The 17936-nt window shown below is 43.1% G+C and overlaps 1 protein-coding gene across 3 annotated transcripts in view; it reads right to left on the bottom strand.

Annotated features, from left to right (window-relative positions):
* Window positions 1–17936, bottom strand: part of TENM2 (teneurin transmembrane protein 2) — a 1229820-nt gene that overhangs the window by 257525 nt on the left and 954359 nt on the right. For all 3 annotated transcript variants that reach the window (XM_046000941.1, XM_046000940.1, XM_046000942.1), the window contains one exon: window positions 7051–7289. In XM_046000941.1, coding sequence (XP_045856897.1) covers window positions 7051–7289 — 239 coding nt within the window. The remainder of the gene's footprint in view (window positions 1–7050; window positions 7290–17936) is intronic.

Consider the following 17936-nt stretch of genomic DNA (forward strand, 5'->3'; position numbering starts at 1 on the left):
GGGATATGCACAATAGTGACATTTCTCATACTCGAGGACATACTGCATTTGAAGAAAAGTTGTATACATACACAATTTTGGTCAACACCTAAAACATCTTTACAAGGCAGGAGCTATTCCACTGTCCCGGGTAAGGAAACTAAGGCACACAGAGATTAAACAGCAAGCCCAAGTCTTGTAAATATGCACATCAGAATTTGAACACAAGTCTGTCTGACACTAAATCCCGTGCATGTGCTTTGTGTTACATCAAGCTAGCTCTTTTCTCTTCTTTCTTTTCTTCTTTCCCCTCCCTCCCTCCTTTCTGTCCTTCCTAGATGGGGGAGGGGCACGGGGAGAGGAAGCGAGAAAATCTTAAGCAGGCTCCACACCCAGTGTGTGAGTCCCATGTGGGGCTTGATCTCACAACACTGAGATCATGACCTGAGCCAAAATCAAGAGTCAGATGCTGAACTGACTGAGCCACCCAGGTGCCCCAACTGGTACTCTTCTATTTACAGACAGCAAGAACCTCTGCAGTTGTGTTATGGGTAAAAATGTAGAAGGAAATAATACTTAGAGTACATTGGACGCTATATCCAGAAATCTAAATTATGCAACAAGTAAAAATAAACAAACACACGCATGACTTAAGAAATGAGGAATTTAAAGGCTTCCTGCGGAAGGTAAAGGATCTGTGTGTTTGGTGACCACCCTAAGTGATCCAGTCAAATAAACTGAGAATGTGGAGAGAGACACAATAATGTCAGAGCATCCTGTTACTGCTTCTAGAGAGACCACAGTCACAGAGAGATTTCAGGACAAAGGCTTCAATGGTGAGTTAAGGGATAGATAGGTGGTGGACACTCCATGCGCATTCACCCAACACCGGCTCCATGGGGCCACAAAGTCCTGGGCTGGCAGATTCTACTGACGCCCTAACTCCCTGTCACGGTGCTTGAGGGGTGGGCCACACACTCTACCCTGGTTTTGCATTAAGATGGTCTACAGACGAAGGGCCAAGTGTTGTTTCCTCTTCCTCGCCCATGGAGCTTGCCGGCAAGGGCGGGAAAGTCCCGTGTTGGATGACTACCTTGATTTCCGACAGGTGCCTTGCAGTGGGAAGCAAAGAACTTCCCTGAATGTCAGACACAGATACACATGCTGCCACATGGCTGCTAGGTGATGGTGACCTAGCTAATGACTTAATTTACTTTCCATAAATTGACAGATCCTGTGAAATTGGGTGTGCAATTACGAAATGGGAGCCCCACTGCCGAAGACTCACTGGTGTGTCAGCGCTGACAGGACTTCATTATCTGGTTAAGAGCACATTAGCATATCTAAAGTCTGTTACTAACATCATTGCTGACAACATGGCTGGGTCCCCTGACTTCTCTGTGGGCAGGTCTCCTCTTCTCTGTGGGGCTCACTACAAGCAGAGGAGTTGGGTGGAAATGTTTCTTGCAGGATTGTTTGGATTTAATCACCAACCTTTTGCGTTTTAGGTAACGGGAGGTAAACCTGTCTTGTCAAATTTGTGCAGGGGGTTTAGCGCCTCTCTGGATAGTCAAAGAACAGTGAGTCTGAATGAGAGGGCCACCATTTTTCCTAGGCTGGAGCCTCACGAAGGATGCTGGGTAAGTGTACTGTTCTCATCCTTTTTTCTGTCACTTTCTTTATGTTTTCCCCAAATCTGCTCTGTTCAGTGAGATGGGAATACACAAAATAGCAGCTCCGAACACCGGATTCATCAGTAGGAGTCTCAACATATCAATTTTCAAGTGTAGCAACTTTAAACACATTGTAGGCTTTTAGTTTCCATAGAAAATAATCTCTCATTGTTTTCAAAAGAAACTGAAAGCACCCCAAATTACCACACTTTTAACATCCTGACATGTTGATGGCCCGTGTTCTTCCCAGATCAAAGTGAGAGTGGCAGAAGACAGAGCGTTGAGCAGCTTACTTAAAACATAGTATTTCATATTTGGCAGGAATTACTGTAGTGAAAAAAGACAAGGTGACTTTCTAATATATATATGTATTTTAGTTTGGCAGAGATCTGAAGAGCTAAAAACTAATTTAGGATGACATAAATGCTCTTATCTTTTCCTCCACCCCCTTTCCTTCCCAACCACGAGAAGAGCTTTTGACAGAAACTCAGCATATGTTACGTATTGTCTTTAACTCGCGGGTGATAGTCTGAATCCTGTGTCATGGTGAACCGTTGTGTTGACTCTCATCTGAGAATTTCTAGGATTATCTGGATCTCAACAGCGAAGTCATCCATCCCAAGCACCTCTCTTCCCTGACGTGGGGTAGCTGTGGAAGAACTTTGGTGTCTTTTAAGGAGACCAGATCTACCCAACCTTAGCCTAGGATGAGGCAGAGTTGTCCTTCAGTGAACCTGCACCCCTACCCCTGTTGGGAAACCCTGACAAAGAAGTTGGGAAACCCCAGTAAAGAAGGCACCAGGGACTGAGGCAACTTTGAAAACAGGCAGTGATTCTGCAGAGGAACCCAGGGTGACTGAAGACCGACGATGAGGGAGTACGTGGTATGGCAATTTCATGCCACCCAAGAGCTGAAGCCGTGTTTCACGCTGTCTATTAGGATGGACATTTTTACCCTTTGGAAAGTTTTCAAAGAGAAAAGTGGCTTGCTTTTTCTACTTTTTGGTTTAGATCAGAAAGTCAGGTGTAATTATTCATTACAAAGTGGGATTGCCAGCCTCAGAAAATAACCACCTGCTCCATTTACAGCGGACAAAGAATTGGACTCTTAGCTAGGCTGAAAGCAGATTTCCTTCCTTCCTTCCTTCCTTTCTTCCTTCCTTCCTTTCTTTTCTGTAAAAACAGAGACACTCTGAACAGGTATTTTTAGGGAAAGAATAGTAATATAATCTGGGAGGGGTTGGCAAACTGTGGCCCAAGGACCGAATCCAGTGTGCCACCTGTTTGTGTGTTTGGAACAGCATATGAGCTGAAGAATAGTTTTACCTTTAAAAAAGTTTTTTTTTTAAATCAAAAGAATAATATCTCCTGACACGTGAAAAGTACATAAAATTTGAATTTCGGTGTCCATACTTAGAGTCTCCTGGAACACAGCCACGTATGGCCGTGGCTATGGTTGCTCTTGCCATAGGAGGGCAGAGCGGAACAACTGAGATGAGACCACATGGCCCTCAAAACCGAAAACATCTATGATCTGGCGCTGCACGGAAAATGTTGTTTTCTGACCGCTGTAACAGACGACGCTTGGGAAAATAAACACCTAAGGACAAGCTAGGAGACTGAGGAAGAGAGATGGTTTCTCTCCACTGTGGGAATCATCAAAAGATGGTTTGGGAAGGGAAGGAAATAATTATTCTCCCTTGTTAATGAGGATAAAATCAGATTCAGGGAGTTGATGCTTCAAAAGGGATCATTTAGGTCTCGTGCAGTATTTGGAAATAATCAGGAGAGTAATCAGGAGACCCAGGACCTAGTCTTATCTTGCAACTAGCCAGCCACGTGACTGCAGACACTCTGGGCTTCAGCATCAACTCCGTGAAATGACTGTAATACGCTGATTTTATTTTCTGATAGAGCGTATGGTGGGGGCTGGGGATAGGGTTCACATTTAATAATTACATAAAGGTGCTTTCAATGAAAAAGCCGGCAGTTCTCAACCAATGGAAGTTGCCAATCAGTTATTGTTATGTGTACTATGAGGATAAAGACACAGTAGAGTTGGCATAAAACAGGAGAGGAATTCTATATTGGTTACATGATTCAGACACTGAGGGATCTAGAGGGATTTCTGGCATCGCAGGCCATGAGAGCACTTGAGGGGCCCTAGCATGTAAGACAACTTCCTGAGAGGGAAGCTCTCTTGCAATTCACAGCCAGTACTCCCAAGAAAACATGTGGACCAGGGGCTGAGTGATGCACAAAATGGTCCCTGAGGGGTTTATGCAGCGTTTCAGAGTAATTTACTCTGTTACGCAGTGTTTTGTACACTGGAAGAATCTAGCATAGGAAGAATCTGATGGGAGAGTGCATCCTAAAAGATCTTTGTTCCCAGTTGTGTCCAGAGGAACTGGGGGATCTTTCCCGAGTTGGTGAAGGCCCACATCTTCCAATGTGCGCAAGGGTTGACCTTAGCCTTCTTTCACACTCACTCGCGCGCTGGATGTGTGGAAGGATTCGTCATGGGGCTGAACTTTTCCAGGTGGCTCATTTCTGGAGTCTACTCTTCATGGGTTTGAACATGCAAGGAAGGTAATTTGATTTAATTGTCACAGCTCCCGGCAGGCCTGAACCCAGTGCTTATCCATAAATATCTCGGGGTTGATGCTTCAGTTCCAGGACTTACCCTGTTCTACCGAACATGGAGTCCTATATGAACCAGAATGAGCTCAGGTCTTAGAAACTCGGGTGTCCTTAATTGGAGGGCTTTGATTTTTATGTTGCCCTCCTGTCCTTCCCTGATGACTTGTTTTCTCGGTGGGCACAATCGCTCATTGCTCCCAATAGCACTTTTCTCTGTGTTTATAATGCACTGTTTATGCCCCTGCAGCTCTGTAATTAATAATATACTGCTTTTCATCTTCAAAGTGATTTATACACATTAATTAATCCTCACCATACGTTGGAGTTTTTGCACGTAAATAACCATCATGCTTCCGGATTTTACTTAGGAAACTTAGATGCAGAAGGAAAACAACTTTGTCAAGGCGAAGGAGAACGGGATCACAGGGTCAAGATCAACATTCAAGACCGTGACCCCTCATGGAGACTGCAGAGCTGCTCTCCCCTCTGGAGAGCAGGCCTCTGGCTCCACACTTGCCACCATCACCGCCGGGGACACTGGCCCCACCATCACTCGTTTTGAGTCATCAACTATGCTTTCATACTCCAGGATTAAAGAATAATCTCACCTGAAGCATACATAATAGAAAACGATAGATTATAATCTAATAAACCATCCTGAGACGCTCCGGTCCAGCTTCCAGTAGCCTCCAGACGGAGGATAAATATGTTTCCTAATCCATCATTTACAAGTTACATACCGAATTAAAACATTCAACTCTCACTGTATGGTTTCGCATTTATGTAATCACCCTACAGAAAGCTATTATTTGTTAACTATCAAGCTCAGTACATCAGGCAGTAGTCATCGATCTCTCTCTGGCAAGTAGAGTAGGAGGTACACGGGGGACGGTATTGGCAGAGGTGAGTAGTGCCTCAATTTCTGTATCTGGGCTCCCCATGGTGCCCAGCAGCTCAGCAGAACATTAAGCCTGAGAAGTGAGCTCATGGACGTTTTTTTGAAGTTTCTGACACAAAGCCAAATCATGCAAGACCCTGAAGGCAATTCAATTTGCTTCTACCATGCCTCCTTGAACAGTTACCTGGGGAAGTACACAAAACTACCTCTAATGACGCAAAAGATTCTGCACAAGTGCCAGAGCGTGCGCCGGACATCCTACCCCTCCCTCAAGTCAATCCATTACTCCTCCCTCATCAAGAGCAAGTGAGAGGCAGACATGATTGTAAATTAGGGGTACATGGAGGTCAGCCCTCAGTCCCCACGTGGGGCTGGGGTTTATAGCACCAAGGCTTTTGCAAAGTTCCAGATAAACATGGTACCTTTCCCCAGAGTGTCACTTTTGGAGGGCATTCCTAGGAGACGCGACTGGTAAGAAATGTAAAATGGATTTTTCTGTATTAAGAGCGATCTTATGGAAGACAGTGACAACTTCACATCAGTTTTTGGCTAGTGATGCCCTTGGGCACAGCCCCAGATTACTGGGGATGCAAGGCCACCTGCCCTCGCCATCAGGCAAGCTTGCATAGAATTGTCTGGGAAGTCCTGGACCAATTCCTTCTCTGGAAGATACCACACTGGCTGTCTAAGGATTAAGGAAGTATGCAAGCCCCAGTGTTGAGGGAGAAGGGACAAAGGCAAATTGATCAGGATGGCCTTTTTCCCTCAGCATAAGTACTGAGAAGAATTTTGCAGTTGGTCTCTTTCTGCTGCTGTTTTATAGGCTTGCTTTGCAACATGGCACAGCCCAACGAGGGAGGCATATCACAGCTGTCCTGAAACCAAGCTGGAACCATCAAGCGTTTCAAATACACTTGAACAAACATCACTGTGGCCTCTGCCTGGGCCAGGAGCTCTGCCATTGGTAAGCTCAGTTCACAGAGAAGCAACACCGGGGCTCTCTGTTGGGGCCAGGAGCTGTGAGCAGGCTTTGTGGCCAGCCCGGGATGCTCACACGTGTGGGGCACCCTGCCCCTGAGCTCTTGCACCCACTGCTTGCCAGAGTTACAGGGCTACCCCCCATGGATGCAAACCAACATCTCTGGCATAGGAAGAAAGATACCCCAGCAACCTCACCAACCTGCTACCCTAAGTTATATCCTGAGTTCGCAGAGGCACAGCTGGCATGAGACATGGACCTGATTCACAATTGTGGTGTAATTCAAGTTGAGACGAATGGGGCAGAAGCTAAGGAGGGGATGTGGGCAAGATCCACAGTGTGTGTGGGTGACCTGATTCCATACAGAGACCCGACTAGACCACTCAATCCTGTTTCTGTTCCACATCTCTGGAAATAAGCTGGCTACTCAGCTAGATGTTCGCTTTGAATCAAGATGCTCCCAGACATGCTGGTCACTATTCTTCTATTCAGTTTTTGGTGGAAGTTAACCCATGTTGCACGCATTTTAGAACATACACCTGGGTTAAAACCCAGGGACGGAAGAGACTAGAAGGCCACTTTGGGAATGAGGGATGGGTTTCGAGAAACAACAATTTTCAGCTCGTCTCCAAGAAAGAATACAGTAGGGATGCTTACTTACACATCTGATAAATGTTATTTAGAATCCTGAGAAAGAAGCTCATCAGATTTAAACACATTTCAGGAGAGAAAAAGCACTCCCATCCCTCCCTCATTGTTCACATATTTCAGGAGGCAACAAGCAAGCTGTACAGACAAGCGAAGCCTGCTGTATTCACAAGTCCACAGCCTCCACCCCACCCCTCACAGCCAGGGTCATGGAGCAGGCTGCCCTGACTTACCTATGAAATACGCCAGCAGGATCGCCAAGAGGAGTGCTGCGGCGATGGCGGACAGGGCGGCGCATTTCCAGCTGCAGTATTTAGAGGGCTTCTTCAGCTTGAAGGCCTTCCTGGAGAAGGTATTCCGGGGCAGCAGGCGGGGCGGTGGCGTGTAAACGGTTCCTGAGGTCAAAGGGTATCCTGGAGAAGAGCTGCTAAACAGGGGTGTGCTCCCCGAGGACGTCTTAAAGAGGAAGTGCCTGGTGAGGAAAAGGGAAAGAGTCAGCATGGACATGGCTGGCTCCTGGGGGACAGCTAGCTGCCTTTTCTTTCACTCTGCTTTTAGAGTTCTAGTAGGGTCCTAGGACCCAGCTCTACCTTGTCAAGGACAGAAGGGCAAAGATTTCATTTGATGTTGACATCAATTAATTCTGTAAACTCACATCATTGTAAGTGTTCCCATATAGGTCTAGATTTTACCTTCCACAACAGTTCTGAAAAGTATTCAAAGCAAAAATGGAAACTGGGTTACTGTCTGTCCCTTGGAGATGATGAGGACGATGATGATGACGATGACATGAAGCAGTATTGTGTATTACAACCGTACATGGAAAGACACTAGCAATAGACTCTCGCAGGTACTTACAAATTAAATATTAAAATATCCATACATTTAAGATATGGGAAATCAGGCTTAGAGAAGTCAAGCAATTGTCCAAGGATGTGAACTCGGAGCTCTCTCTCATGCTGCAGTCCGAGCTCTTGAGTGCCGCTCTCAACTGTCTTTCCCGAGCCTTCTTCCTGGGCTGTTTGCCCCCCTCCGTCTTGCTTCCTGTCCTGAGACCGCCTCTCTAGCTCATGTGATGATCATGGTTTTTTCTTTGGTAACCTCTTTGCCTGCCAATTAAACAAGGTGCTCTTGGTCTCTTGGGCTACAGTGTGACAATAGGGTAATGGGGCCTGCTGCTGACACCTACCACAACCCTTCCTCAGGGTCAGGGGACGGTCTCTCCAAGGACACTTCAAGGACCATAAATTCTCTGACAGATTTTTCTCTCTTAATGTGTGCCATTTATAAGACTTCAAATGTGACTCGTCACACCTTGTTTCAAATGATGAATTCTCTTCCAGGAAATAGACAGTGGACTTTAAAGCACGGATTAAGTAGTGTCTAGAGTTTGAGCAGCTGGAGACTGAGGACTGTGTCTTCTTTTATACCTTGTTCGTTCTTATGTTCCCAGTATACAGCTCAAAGCTCAGCATGCAAGGAAGACTTTAGTGAGTGAGTGAATGAATGAATGAATGAGTGATTGAATGGAGTTCCCTCATGTTTTGTGACTTTGAGATTCTAAGACTCCAAAATGTCATACAGGTAATTGTTTCCTCTTCAAGTCTTCTGCAGGCACAACTATACTTACGGATCACATACCATGTGTCAGTTATGACGCTAAATGTTTTACTTGCATCCAAACCTCACATCAATCCTATATTTTTACCACAGTTTTACAAATGAGAAAATGGAAGCTCGGAGGTAGCAAGCAGGGTCACTGGGGCTACAACTCCCATCTGCCTGACTCCAGACCCTTTGGTTTGACCTCATACACCACACTGCCCCTGCATACAGGACCAAGCAGGCTATCCCGGTGGGATTCTGAGACCAGATTGCTATTATTACAAGTATTTGGATCTTAGCTGCTTCCAGACAAAACCTTGAAACTATTTTAATCCTTGACAAAGATCAAACAAACGTGGGATCACTGACAATCATGTCAGAAAATGAGTATCGGATTAGAGAATGATTTAGCACAGCTAACATTAAAACAAACAACTGATACTTAAAAACTTTATTTGTACTCTAAGTACGTTTGATGATCTGAATAAAGGTAAGATGTTGGATTCCATAAATAAGCCTCTGTATTCCTTAGTACTTAGTACTCTGTATTCCAATAGTACTCTCTTAATGCTGTAGATGAAAAGTATCTTTGGAAGAGGTGGCAGGAGGCACAGGGTTTAGAAGAAGCATTTTGGAGGAACATTCACCTGGATGGGAGTCTTAGCAGTACCATTCCTGGAAAAGTAAGCTTCCGTGAGTTACGCAATATTGTTCTTAAAAGCCTTCATCTCTTCATCTGTAAAATGGGGGTAATTATGGTCCTGGCACCTCATGTCACAGCATAAGTGGTTGTATGGATTACACGAGATCATGTAGGAAAAGCACTTAACTAAAGATGTGTCTCATAACAAGTGGTCGGTGCATTATGAGTAGCTTTTATTATTAATTCTTAAAACAACATAAGGAGCCTGAAACATGAGTTTTAATTTAAAGCCTGACAAATGTCAAACAAACACCTGAAGAATTCTCCAAATCACTAAATAATAGTCCACAGCCTTATAATTAAGCGAGAACATATGTACAGCAGAAAGTCAGGGTGGTGGGAAAGTGCTGGAATTTGATTCAGAACTAGCTCAGGTGTACTTCTTGTACAATTTCCCAAGAGTGGGCTGTGAAAATAAGGTATTAAACTAAAACCAAGAAATATAAAGACATCATAAGCCATTATTGATAAGTGTCTAGAAATATAGGGGCACCAAGTCTCAACCCCACAGAGATCTCACTCCTTCCCATGGCTTCAGGCATCCTATGACTCAAGTCATCAAGGGTCCATTTCCAACCAGCTTCCTCCCTGAGGTCCAGACTCCCATTCCAGGTGTATACTGGGCATCTCTCTCTCTCTCCATTCCATAGCTGTATTGCAAAAGTACACCCAAGCATGGGCTCTTTCCCTTCCCCTCCCCATTCACACTCTTCCTGCATTCCTGTTATTCCCAGGTCCAAGCAGCCATTTTTCACTTCCTCCTTTCCTCTCACCTGCTCCCATACAATGGGTGAAAGAATCCTATCCATTTTATTTCTGCCATCAACCTTCCCCTTTCAACCCTCCTGCTGCTTTTCTTTCCAAACCACAAATATCATTGTGCTCTGCCTTATACATCCTGGCTGATTCTCCAATGCCTGCAAGAAGAAATGCAAATCTCAATACAGGACCAGACTCTTTACAACAATTACCCAACTGTTTTACCCTTGTCTCTAACCTTGTGCTCCCTGATCCCTGAACTCTGTTTCAGCCACACCAGAAGATGCATCTTTCCTTAGCCTGGCTGTCTGTGCTGCCATGCCTTTGGGAACGATGTGCCATGCCTTCGGGAATGGCTGTTCCTATGCTTCCCCGCCCACTGCACCCTAGCCAGCTCCTAGTCACCTTCCGATCACCCACTTGAGAAACCTGTTCCAAAAGATTTGGTATCTATACCATCTTCGGTCACTTTTTGCATTCAAGAATCTATTATACACTTGGATATCTCTCTACCTATGTACCTACCTACATCTATGTATGTATGCATGCATCTATCTATCAATCAATCATGTGTTTGCCCCAGTGCCTGGTGACTGAACACCGGTCATATTTGTGGACAGAATCAGTAAATTGCAAACAATGTGTTGGCAACATCAGAGAAGTCACAAGATGAAGATTAAGAAGTTTAATTGCTTTAATGTTATTTTAAATGCACTCATTCATAAGAAATAATAGAAGGAAATGATTTTTTTTTCTTTTTTGGTATGGGATTTTTTTCCCGAGATCCTAAAATTGTCTCCTAACAACTCAGTGTATTTTCCACCCTTTTTTCTAAAAAGGAAGTCAGGTTATGTCACATGTCAATATTCTCCCATGCCCTCCCTCAATCAATCAATCAATCAATCAATCAAGTTTTCCAATAACATGTAAAATAAAGTCACGAGTCCTTCCCATGGCCTACAGTGGCCTGCTGTGGTCTGCCTTCTGGACGTCTTTCCAACTATACCTTCTACCACTTTAGCCTCTCTCACTCCATCAGTTAACCTGTCTTTTTGATATTCCTCATCATATCACATCCAACACATTTTCACCTAAGGGCCTTTATACATGCTGTTCCCTTTGCCTGGAAATGCCTCACAGCTTGTTTTTTCACATCATTCACCACTCTGCTCTGGTGCCACTTTCCCAGGGAGATCTTCCCTGCCCTCCCCCTGCTTCTTTCTCTGTCATTCTCCATCCTGCTATAACTACTTTATTTTTCTAAGTTTTTAAAAAAGATTTACTTACTTATTTGTTAGAGAGAAAGAGAGAGAGAGACACACACACACACACACACACACACACAGTGCAAGCGCACAAGCGGGAGAGCAGCAGACAGAGGGAGAAGCAGGCTCCCCATTGAGCAAGGAGCCTGATGCAGGACTTGATCCCAGGACCCTGGGATTGTGACCTGAGCTAAAGGCAGAAGCTTAACCGAATGAGCCACTCAAGTGTCCCTATCTTTCTAAATAATATATATATTTGTATATTATTTATTATCTATCTCTATCATTAGATCTGAACTTCTACGGCATTTAAAATAAACAAGTGTTTTGTCTCATTTGTTCAACACTGTACCCTGATGTTTAGAAGAGAGCCTGGCACATAGTGGGTACTTAGCGAATCCTTGTTAAATGAATGACCTACGAACTTTCCAAGGTCAAAACCATGAATGTTAACAGGATAGCACTGTGAGCAATTTTAATTTTAAAATTGGGATTCCTTCCACCACATTGACTTCTGTTTTCCAGATTTACAAGTTTGCTTATGTGCATCAAGGCAGATGTTTATATTGATGCATACAAGCACACGTCCCTCCACTGGAAAACCAAACAAACAAACAAACAAATAAACAAACACCACGGACTTTTCAGGATTGCATTAACCCTAGCAGATTATAGCTCTCAGCCCTCTCTTTGCTATGGTGGTGTCTGGGATGACCCTAGCTAAATGAAACTCATTTGGTTATCATAGTCCTTTTTTTTTTTTTCTAGTTTCTGATGTTTAAAATGATTAAACCAAAGTACAAAAGATAACCTAGACTCCTGTTTCTTCACAGCAGAGCTACACCTGCTGCTGCAAATCTTTAGAAGGTTAAATTCAGCAAATAAAGAAATTTTTAAAAAAAGGTTCTAAAGAAGTGACCTTCAGAGTATGTCCTATAAATATGTGCGTTGTGATCACGGGAGTTCTGGTCTAGGAAAGTACAACTTTCGGGCCTCCAACCAGAGCCAGGGCTAGGGTCCAGGCAGTTATTGGTTAAGAAGCTCCCAATGGGATGCTAATGTATCTTGAAGTTTAAGAAACTCTACCCTAACCATTTTGCACCTCTCGAATGTTTATCTGATGGTTGGTAGATGTATCTTAAAATTCTATACATCTAGGGAACACCCTAGATGTTTAGTAGATGTATCTTTTTAAATGAGAGTTTTGAATGTTGATGTCTTTAGAGGTGAAGTGTCAAGAAGTCTACAACTTACTTTCAAACAATTCAGCAGAAAGATCTCTAGGTCTGTTTCCAGATAAGGCAAATGTGGTAAAATGATAGCAATTGTTGAAACCAGGTGGTTATTCTTAGTTTGTACTACTCTCCCAACTTTTCTGTATGTTTGAAAATTTTCATGATCACAAGTTGAAAAAAATGCAAGCTTTGATTCACCCAAGGATTGCTGTCACATGCTGCAGGAAGGAAAAACAAGGATCAATAAAATGAAGCAAGGCCCATAAGGTAATGGTCTAGCCAGATGGTTACTGGGGAGACCAAGGCAGCTTAGGGGACTTCTCCTGATTTTTCCCTGAACTGGCTATTAAGACAGCTTTTCCCCCTCGGGGGCCTGCTCAGTAAGCTCTGATGAATCATTTGTGATGCCCCAACTGAACTTCTTCCCAGCAGTCGGTCATGGAAGTAGCTCAGCTCAGGACTCCAGGCGTCAGCAAAAATGTGTAGTTTCCAAATGTACTTGACATTTTTCAAGCACAACTCAATTGCTCTCAGAATTGGCCACTTGTGCCTCAGAAAGGAAAGGCAAATGAGGGACCCCAAAGTGCTGTCCTTGGAGTTTGCTAACACTCAAAGGGATAGAGAAAACCAGTCCTTGATGTCTTACAAAAAATAAAAGAAGAGCTCGCAAGCTTCTTTCTCTTCCCAGCCATGAGCGCTTCAGTCCTGGCACCCAGTACCCTTCCTGGCCCAGGTGAGGGGCTCCGAATGGCCATGGAAGGGAATGGTGAGGCTAAGGAAGGACAGTGGCTCTGTGTCCTCAGCTCTGGACCCTAGATCCTAGCCAGTTCTTACGAATACAGTCATCATCACTTCACCTGAAGCTATCTTTTTGGCAAATGTCATTTTTCCTCATGTGAAAACAAAACTACCTAATAAAAACTGAGAGAGCGAGAGAGAGTGAGCGCGAGTGAGAGAGAGCGAGAGAGAGTGAGAGAGAGCGAGCATACCTAACAACCATTCTCCCAGGCATTTTACATGACAGCAAAGACATGTATCTGAGGCAGAATCCTGGCAAACCAGGATTTCGAATTGACTTAGAAAATTAAGGGCATACGTTTTCTCTGATTAAACAAGCATGGAAAATTTTAAAAAGATGTCTAACAAACAAGAAACTCATGCATAGCATCCGTGTAAGAGGGACCCACATCAATTCAAAATACTGTGAATTTTTATTTTATTCTTGTGATACAGAAGAAGCTTGACTAATCTAGGACAGAAGCATTGAGAAGTCGTAGCTGGTTAAACTACTTGAGACTCCAGCAGAAGATTTCTTTTCCTTTTTCTGAGTCAATCACCAGTAAACTTGCTCATTAACCTCAAACCCTACCCAAGAAGGAAACAAACAGAAAATCCCTTAACACCAAGTGCCATCGCTCAGGTTGCAACCAGTGGAATCCTAAGAGGTATTCTCCTTATTTTCTGTTGGTTTGGCTTTATTCCAGGGGGAAATCCCAGCAAGGCTTTGAAACAGAAATGTACTACACAAATAATTGCACTGCCTCAACTCCAAAGGTCAAGTTTTTGTCCCCACTCCCACTCCTCTCTGTTCTCCTCTCTCTCAATCTATTTCCCACTATTTCCTCACAGTGCACCATTCAGCTAACTGCAACAACAAATGACTAACAGTGCAGATGAATTCTCTCCTGCTCATGAAGTCAGCTGCTGGAAACATTCTCCTTGAAATCAAGCAAAACTATTGAATGATCTCAACACAGCTCTGTGTGCAAAAATGCAGCTCTCGTTATCAGAGAAACCAGGTGTTGGCTGTTGTTCTACTGAGAAAATTGACCTCCCCTGTAAATAAACTCACAGGTATTAAGAGGAGTGGATGAAAATAATGACACACAGCCCATTAATCCCTAAAAGATTTTTAATATCATACATGCAGTTGCTGAAATTTGATAAAAAGCCAGAGAAAGGATAGAAGCAGAAATGTACCTGGAGTGGTGATGGGGTGATCAGCGAGGGAGATCAGGTGTGCACTGGAAAATGGGAGATTTCATCACGTTTTACTGGTCCTGGCTCTGCCCTTTGGAGCATCAGGTTTATTGTCTCTAAAGGAGTAAGTTTAATAAAGAGGCAGCCCATAAAGGGTACTGTAGCATGTAAAGTTACTGTAATTAGGTTTTCAGGAGTTATAATAAAACATTTAGCTGGAGAGAGGTTAAATAACCACAACACTTTCTGGCATCATTATTATACTCTCCAGTACAAGAAGGAATGATGGTGGTAGAGGGGACACTCGATGGGTGGGCTCCTGAGAGAGATGCAGAGAGACCTGGGGCATGGAGAGAAAAAGAGAGAGAGAGAGAGAGGAGAGAGAAGCATATAGGATGGGATGGGAAAAGCAGGAGAGATAATGAGGAAGATGATGTTGGGTATTATACTGTTCAGTCACTTCTTGAAGAGCAAAACTAAGTTACTTTTTAAGTGTTTTATCTTTATTTTCCCATTTGCAAATATAAAATGTACATATTATTAAAAATCAAGTCATAAATTAAAAAAATAGAGAGCAAAACTCTATCCTCTTTTTTAAAAAAAAATTTTAATTAACATATAATGTATTATTAGCCCCAGGGGTACGGGTCTGTGAATCGCCAGGTTTACACACTTCACAGCACTCACCATAGCACATACCCTCCCCAATGTCCATAACCCCCTCCCCCTCTCCCAACCCCACCTCCCCCCAACAACCCCCAGTTTGTTTTGTGAGATTAAGAGTCTCTTATGGTTTGTCTTCCTCCTGATCCCATCTTGTTTCATTTATTCTCTTCCTACCCCCCAAGCCCCCGCGTTGCATCTCCACGTCCTCATATCAGGAGATCATATGATAGTTGTCTTTCTCTGATTGACTTATTTCGCTAAGCATAATACCCTCTAAAAACTCTATCGTCTTGAGAGGAAGACTAGTAAAACATTTGAGGTTTAGAGTCAGGCTTTTTCCCTACATATAAACATTTCTTTTTTTCTTATTATTTTTGAAAACAGTAGGATCATACCAAGGAGGCAGGATTAAGCCTGCCGATTCTGGACTTGGGACAACCAGAATTTGGGTCCTGGCTTCTATTCTTATCACTGTGTGACACTGGGTAAGTTACTTATCTCTCTAGGTGGCTTCACCTGTAAAGTGAGAGAATGTTAGTACCTTCATGGGCTTGTTTAGGGAGATTGGGTGACTTTATTCACGTGAGATGCCCAACATTGAGCTCGACATCCAACGATGGTCAATAAATGTAGCTATTAATCGCCTGAAGGCAGGAATCATTGATAGGTCTCCCTGACCTAGCACAGTACCCATCTCATTTAAAATATTTGTTAAATGCACGAGCCACTCTAATTAGCACAGTGACTAGAAGACTGTAGGCATCCCAACCCCCTAAAAACAATTTTATTAGGAAGGGAAGGAATTGAAGGTTTTATTAATGTGCTTCTTCTCTTCTTCCAGTTGGGAATTTATGCTTGGGTTGAGAAGTGAACTGTTGCTTTTTAACATAAAACTTTAAAAATGTTTTTTAAAAATTGCTACTTCCCAAGTTTGAAGAAGAAGCCAGTAACCCAATTAGTATAATTAAAAGCCCATTTCATTTCACGATTCCCTAAGCTTAGACTCAAACCAATTTTGATGCAATGAAAAATAGGCTTTCAAGGTTTCTGATCCCTGAACCTTTTAGATCATAGGGGACTATCACTACATTTGCATATGCCATGAACAACAGGAAAATCCTCTATTTTGCCCTCTTCAAAATTTGCAGTCATACCAAAAATACTCACAGCTGGAATAATTAGCAACTCAATTTATTGCCTTCCGTTTTTTAAATAGAAGCTTCGACTCTTGATATTTAAATAGTGTCACACTGTGATATAACATAGCATTTTTCATGGTAAAACTTCTTTTTTTTCCCCCATGAAATGATATACTGCTCAGTGTGACAGGCAAGGTCTCTGGAGGTCACTAAAGAAACCTGGTGTTTTGTGAGCAAATCCATTTCAGAGTCTTTGGGATGAAATGAAGAGTCTTTTTTTTTTTCCCCTGGAGTTGTTAACTTGTTGACTTTTTTCAAGTTAATTGGTAAAATCTTGATATAGTAGAGGAAAAAAACAAAGACTTCTGACTTTGACTTCAAACTTGACCTTGAATTCACCACACACTATAATATGGGAGTGTAGAGACAGCCATTTCAAATAGACTTGCGTTTGTGTTCACCAGCAGCCAGAGGTAGATGAAGAAAGAATGCCCGCCATCAGATACAATCAACGAGCAGAATGATTTCTCCCATCGAGTTTATTGCCTGTACCATTCAGAGAGTCAAAGAATTTTTGAGCTGGAAGAAACCTTAGGGCATGTCCCTTTATCATATTCTGCTTCATGCTACCACATTTGTCCTATGTGTTTGCCTTGTCTCCCCAGTCATATTACAAGCTTCTCAAAAGCAGGTCCTATATCTTTGGCTTCCTGGTATCTTTCTCTGTTCATAGTAGGTGCTCACAAACTGTGTACTGTGTACTGAAGGAACGCAGCAATTAAGAACAGTGGAAATGCACAGGCTTTGGAGTCAGGCATACCTGTACTCAAATCACAACTGCACCAGGAACTGCATTTTGTTGGGAAAGCTGATATAACCTCCCTGAACCTCAGATTCCTCTTCCAAAAAATGGGTAGGTAATAGTATCTGCACTACAGAACTGCTGGAAGGGGTGAAAGAGATCATGAATACAATCTGTGAGCACAGAGGCTGCCCCACAGGAGGTGTCTAACACACAGCTGCCATGTTCCCCTTTTTCTTCGAAACAATTCAAACACTAAAATATGAAGTCATGAGTCAACCAGTACGTATTGAGCATGGAATATGTATCACATGGTACCAGAGGCTTTGGATAAAATGTTAAGTCCTCCTCCTCAAATAGAATTACTAAGTGGATAGATAGGTGGAATAAACAAAACTGAAGTCCAGGTGAACCAACAAGTACATGAGAAATTACAAATTGTGAGAAGTGCCATGAAGGGAAAAGGGACTAAGAAAAAGTTGGGACTACATTAGTATGGTCACTTCTCTCTGAGGAGATGATGGAAAAGGGGAAGTCTAAGGATTAGGAGTCAATCATCCAAGGAGCGATGAAAAGAGCATCCCAGGCAGAGGAAGCAGTATGTGCAAAGGCCCTGTAGTAGGAAGGTCTTAAATTTTGAGGATATGAGAGAACTACCTGTGGCTGGAACACAGTGACCCACAGGGTGAGCAGTGGGAGAGACGTAGGCATGATGACAACTACATTACACAAGGTTTGGAGGGCATGGGATCTGGATTTTAGAGCAAATACAAAGGGTTTTAAATTATGTCTTCTCTTTGAGCAAAGGAAGATATATCTTCAGGAGCATTCAATTTAAAAAAGAACTAAGGTAGGATAGGATAGACCCATTGGGAGCTCAGTCCAGTCTTTGGTGATAAAAAGGCTTGGTGGTCTTTTTTGTGCTCTGCCTTGAGGGTCTTGGTTTTTGTCCAGAATATTCGAGC

Source organism: Meles meles, chromosome 3, assembly GCF_922984935.1.
Source record: "Meles meles chromosome 3, mMelMel3.1 paternal haplotype, whole genome shotgun sequence".
NCBI classification, from domain to species: domain Eukaryota; kingdom Metazoa; phylum Chordata; class Mammalia; order Carnivora; family Mustelidae; genus Meles; species Meles meles.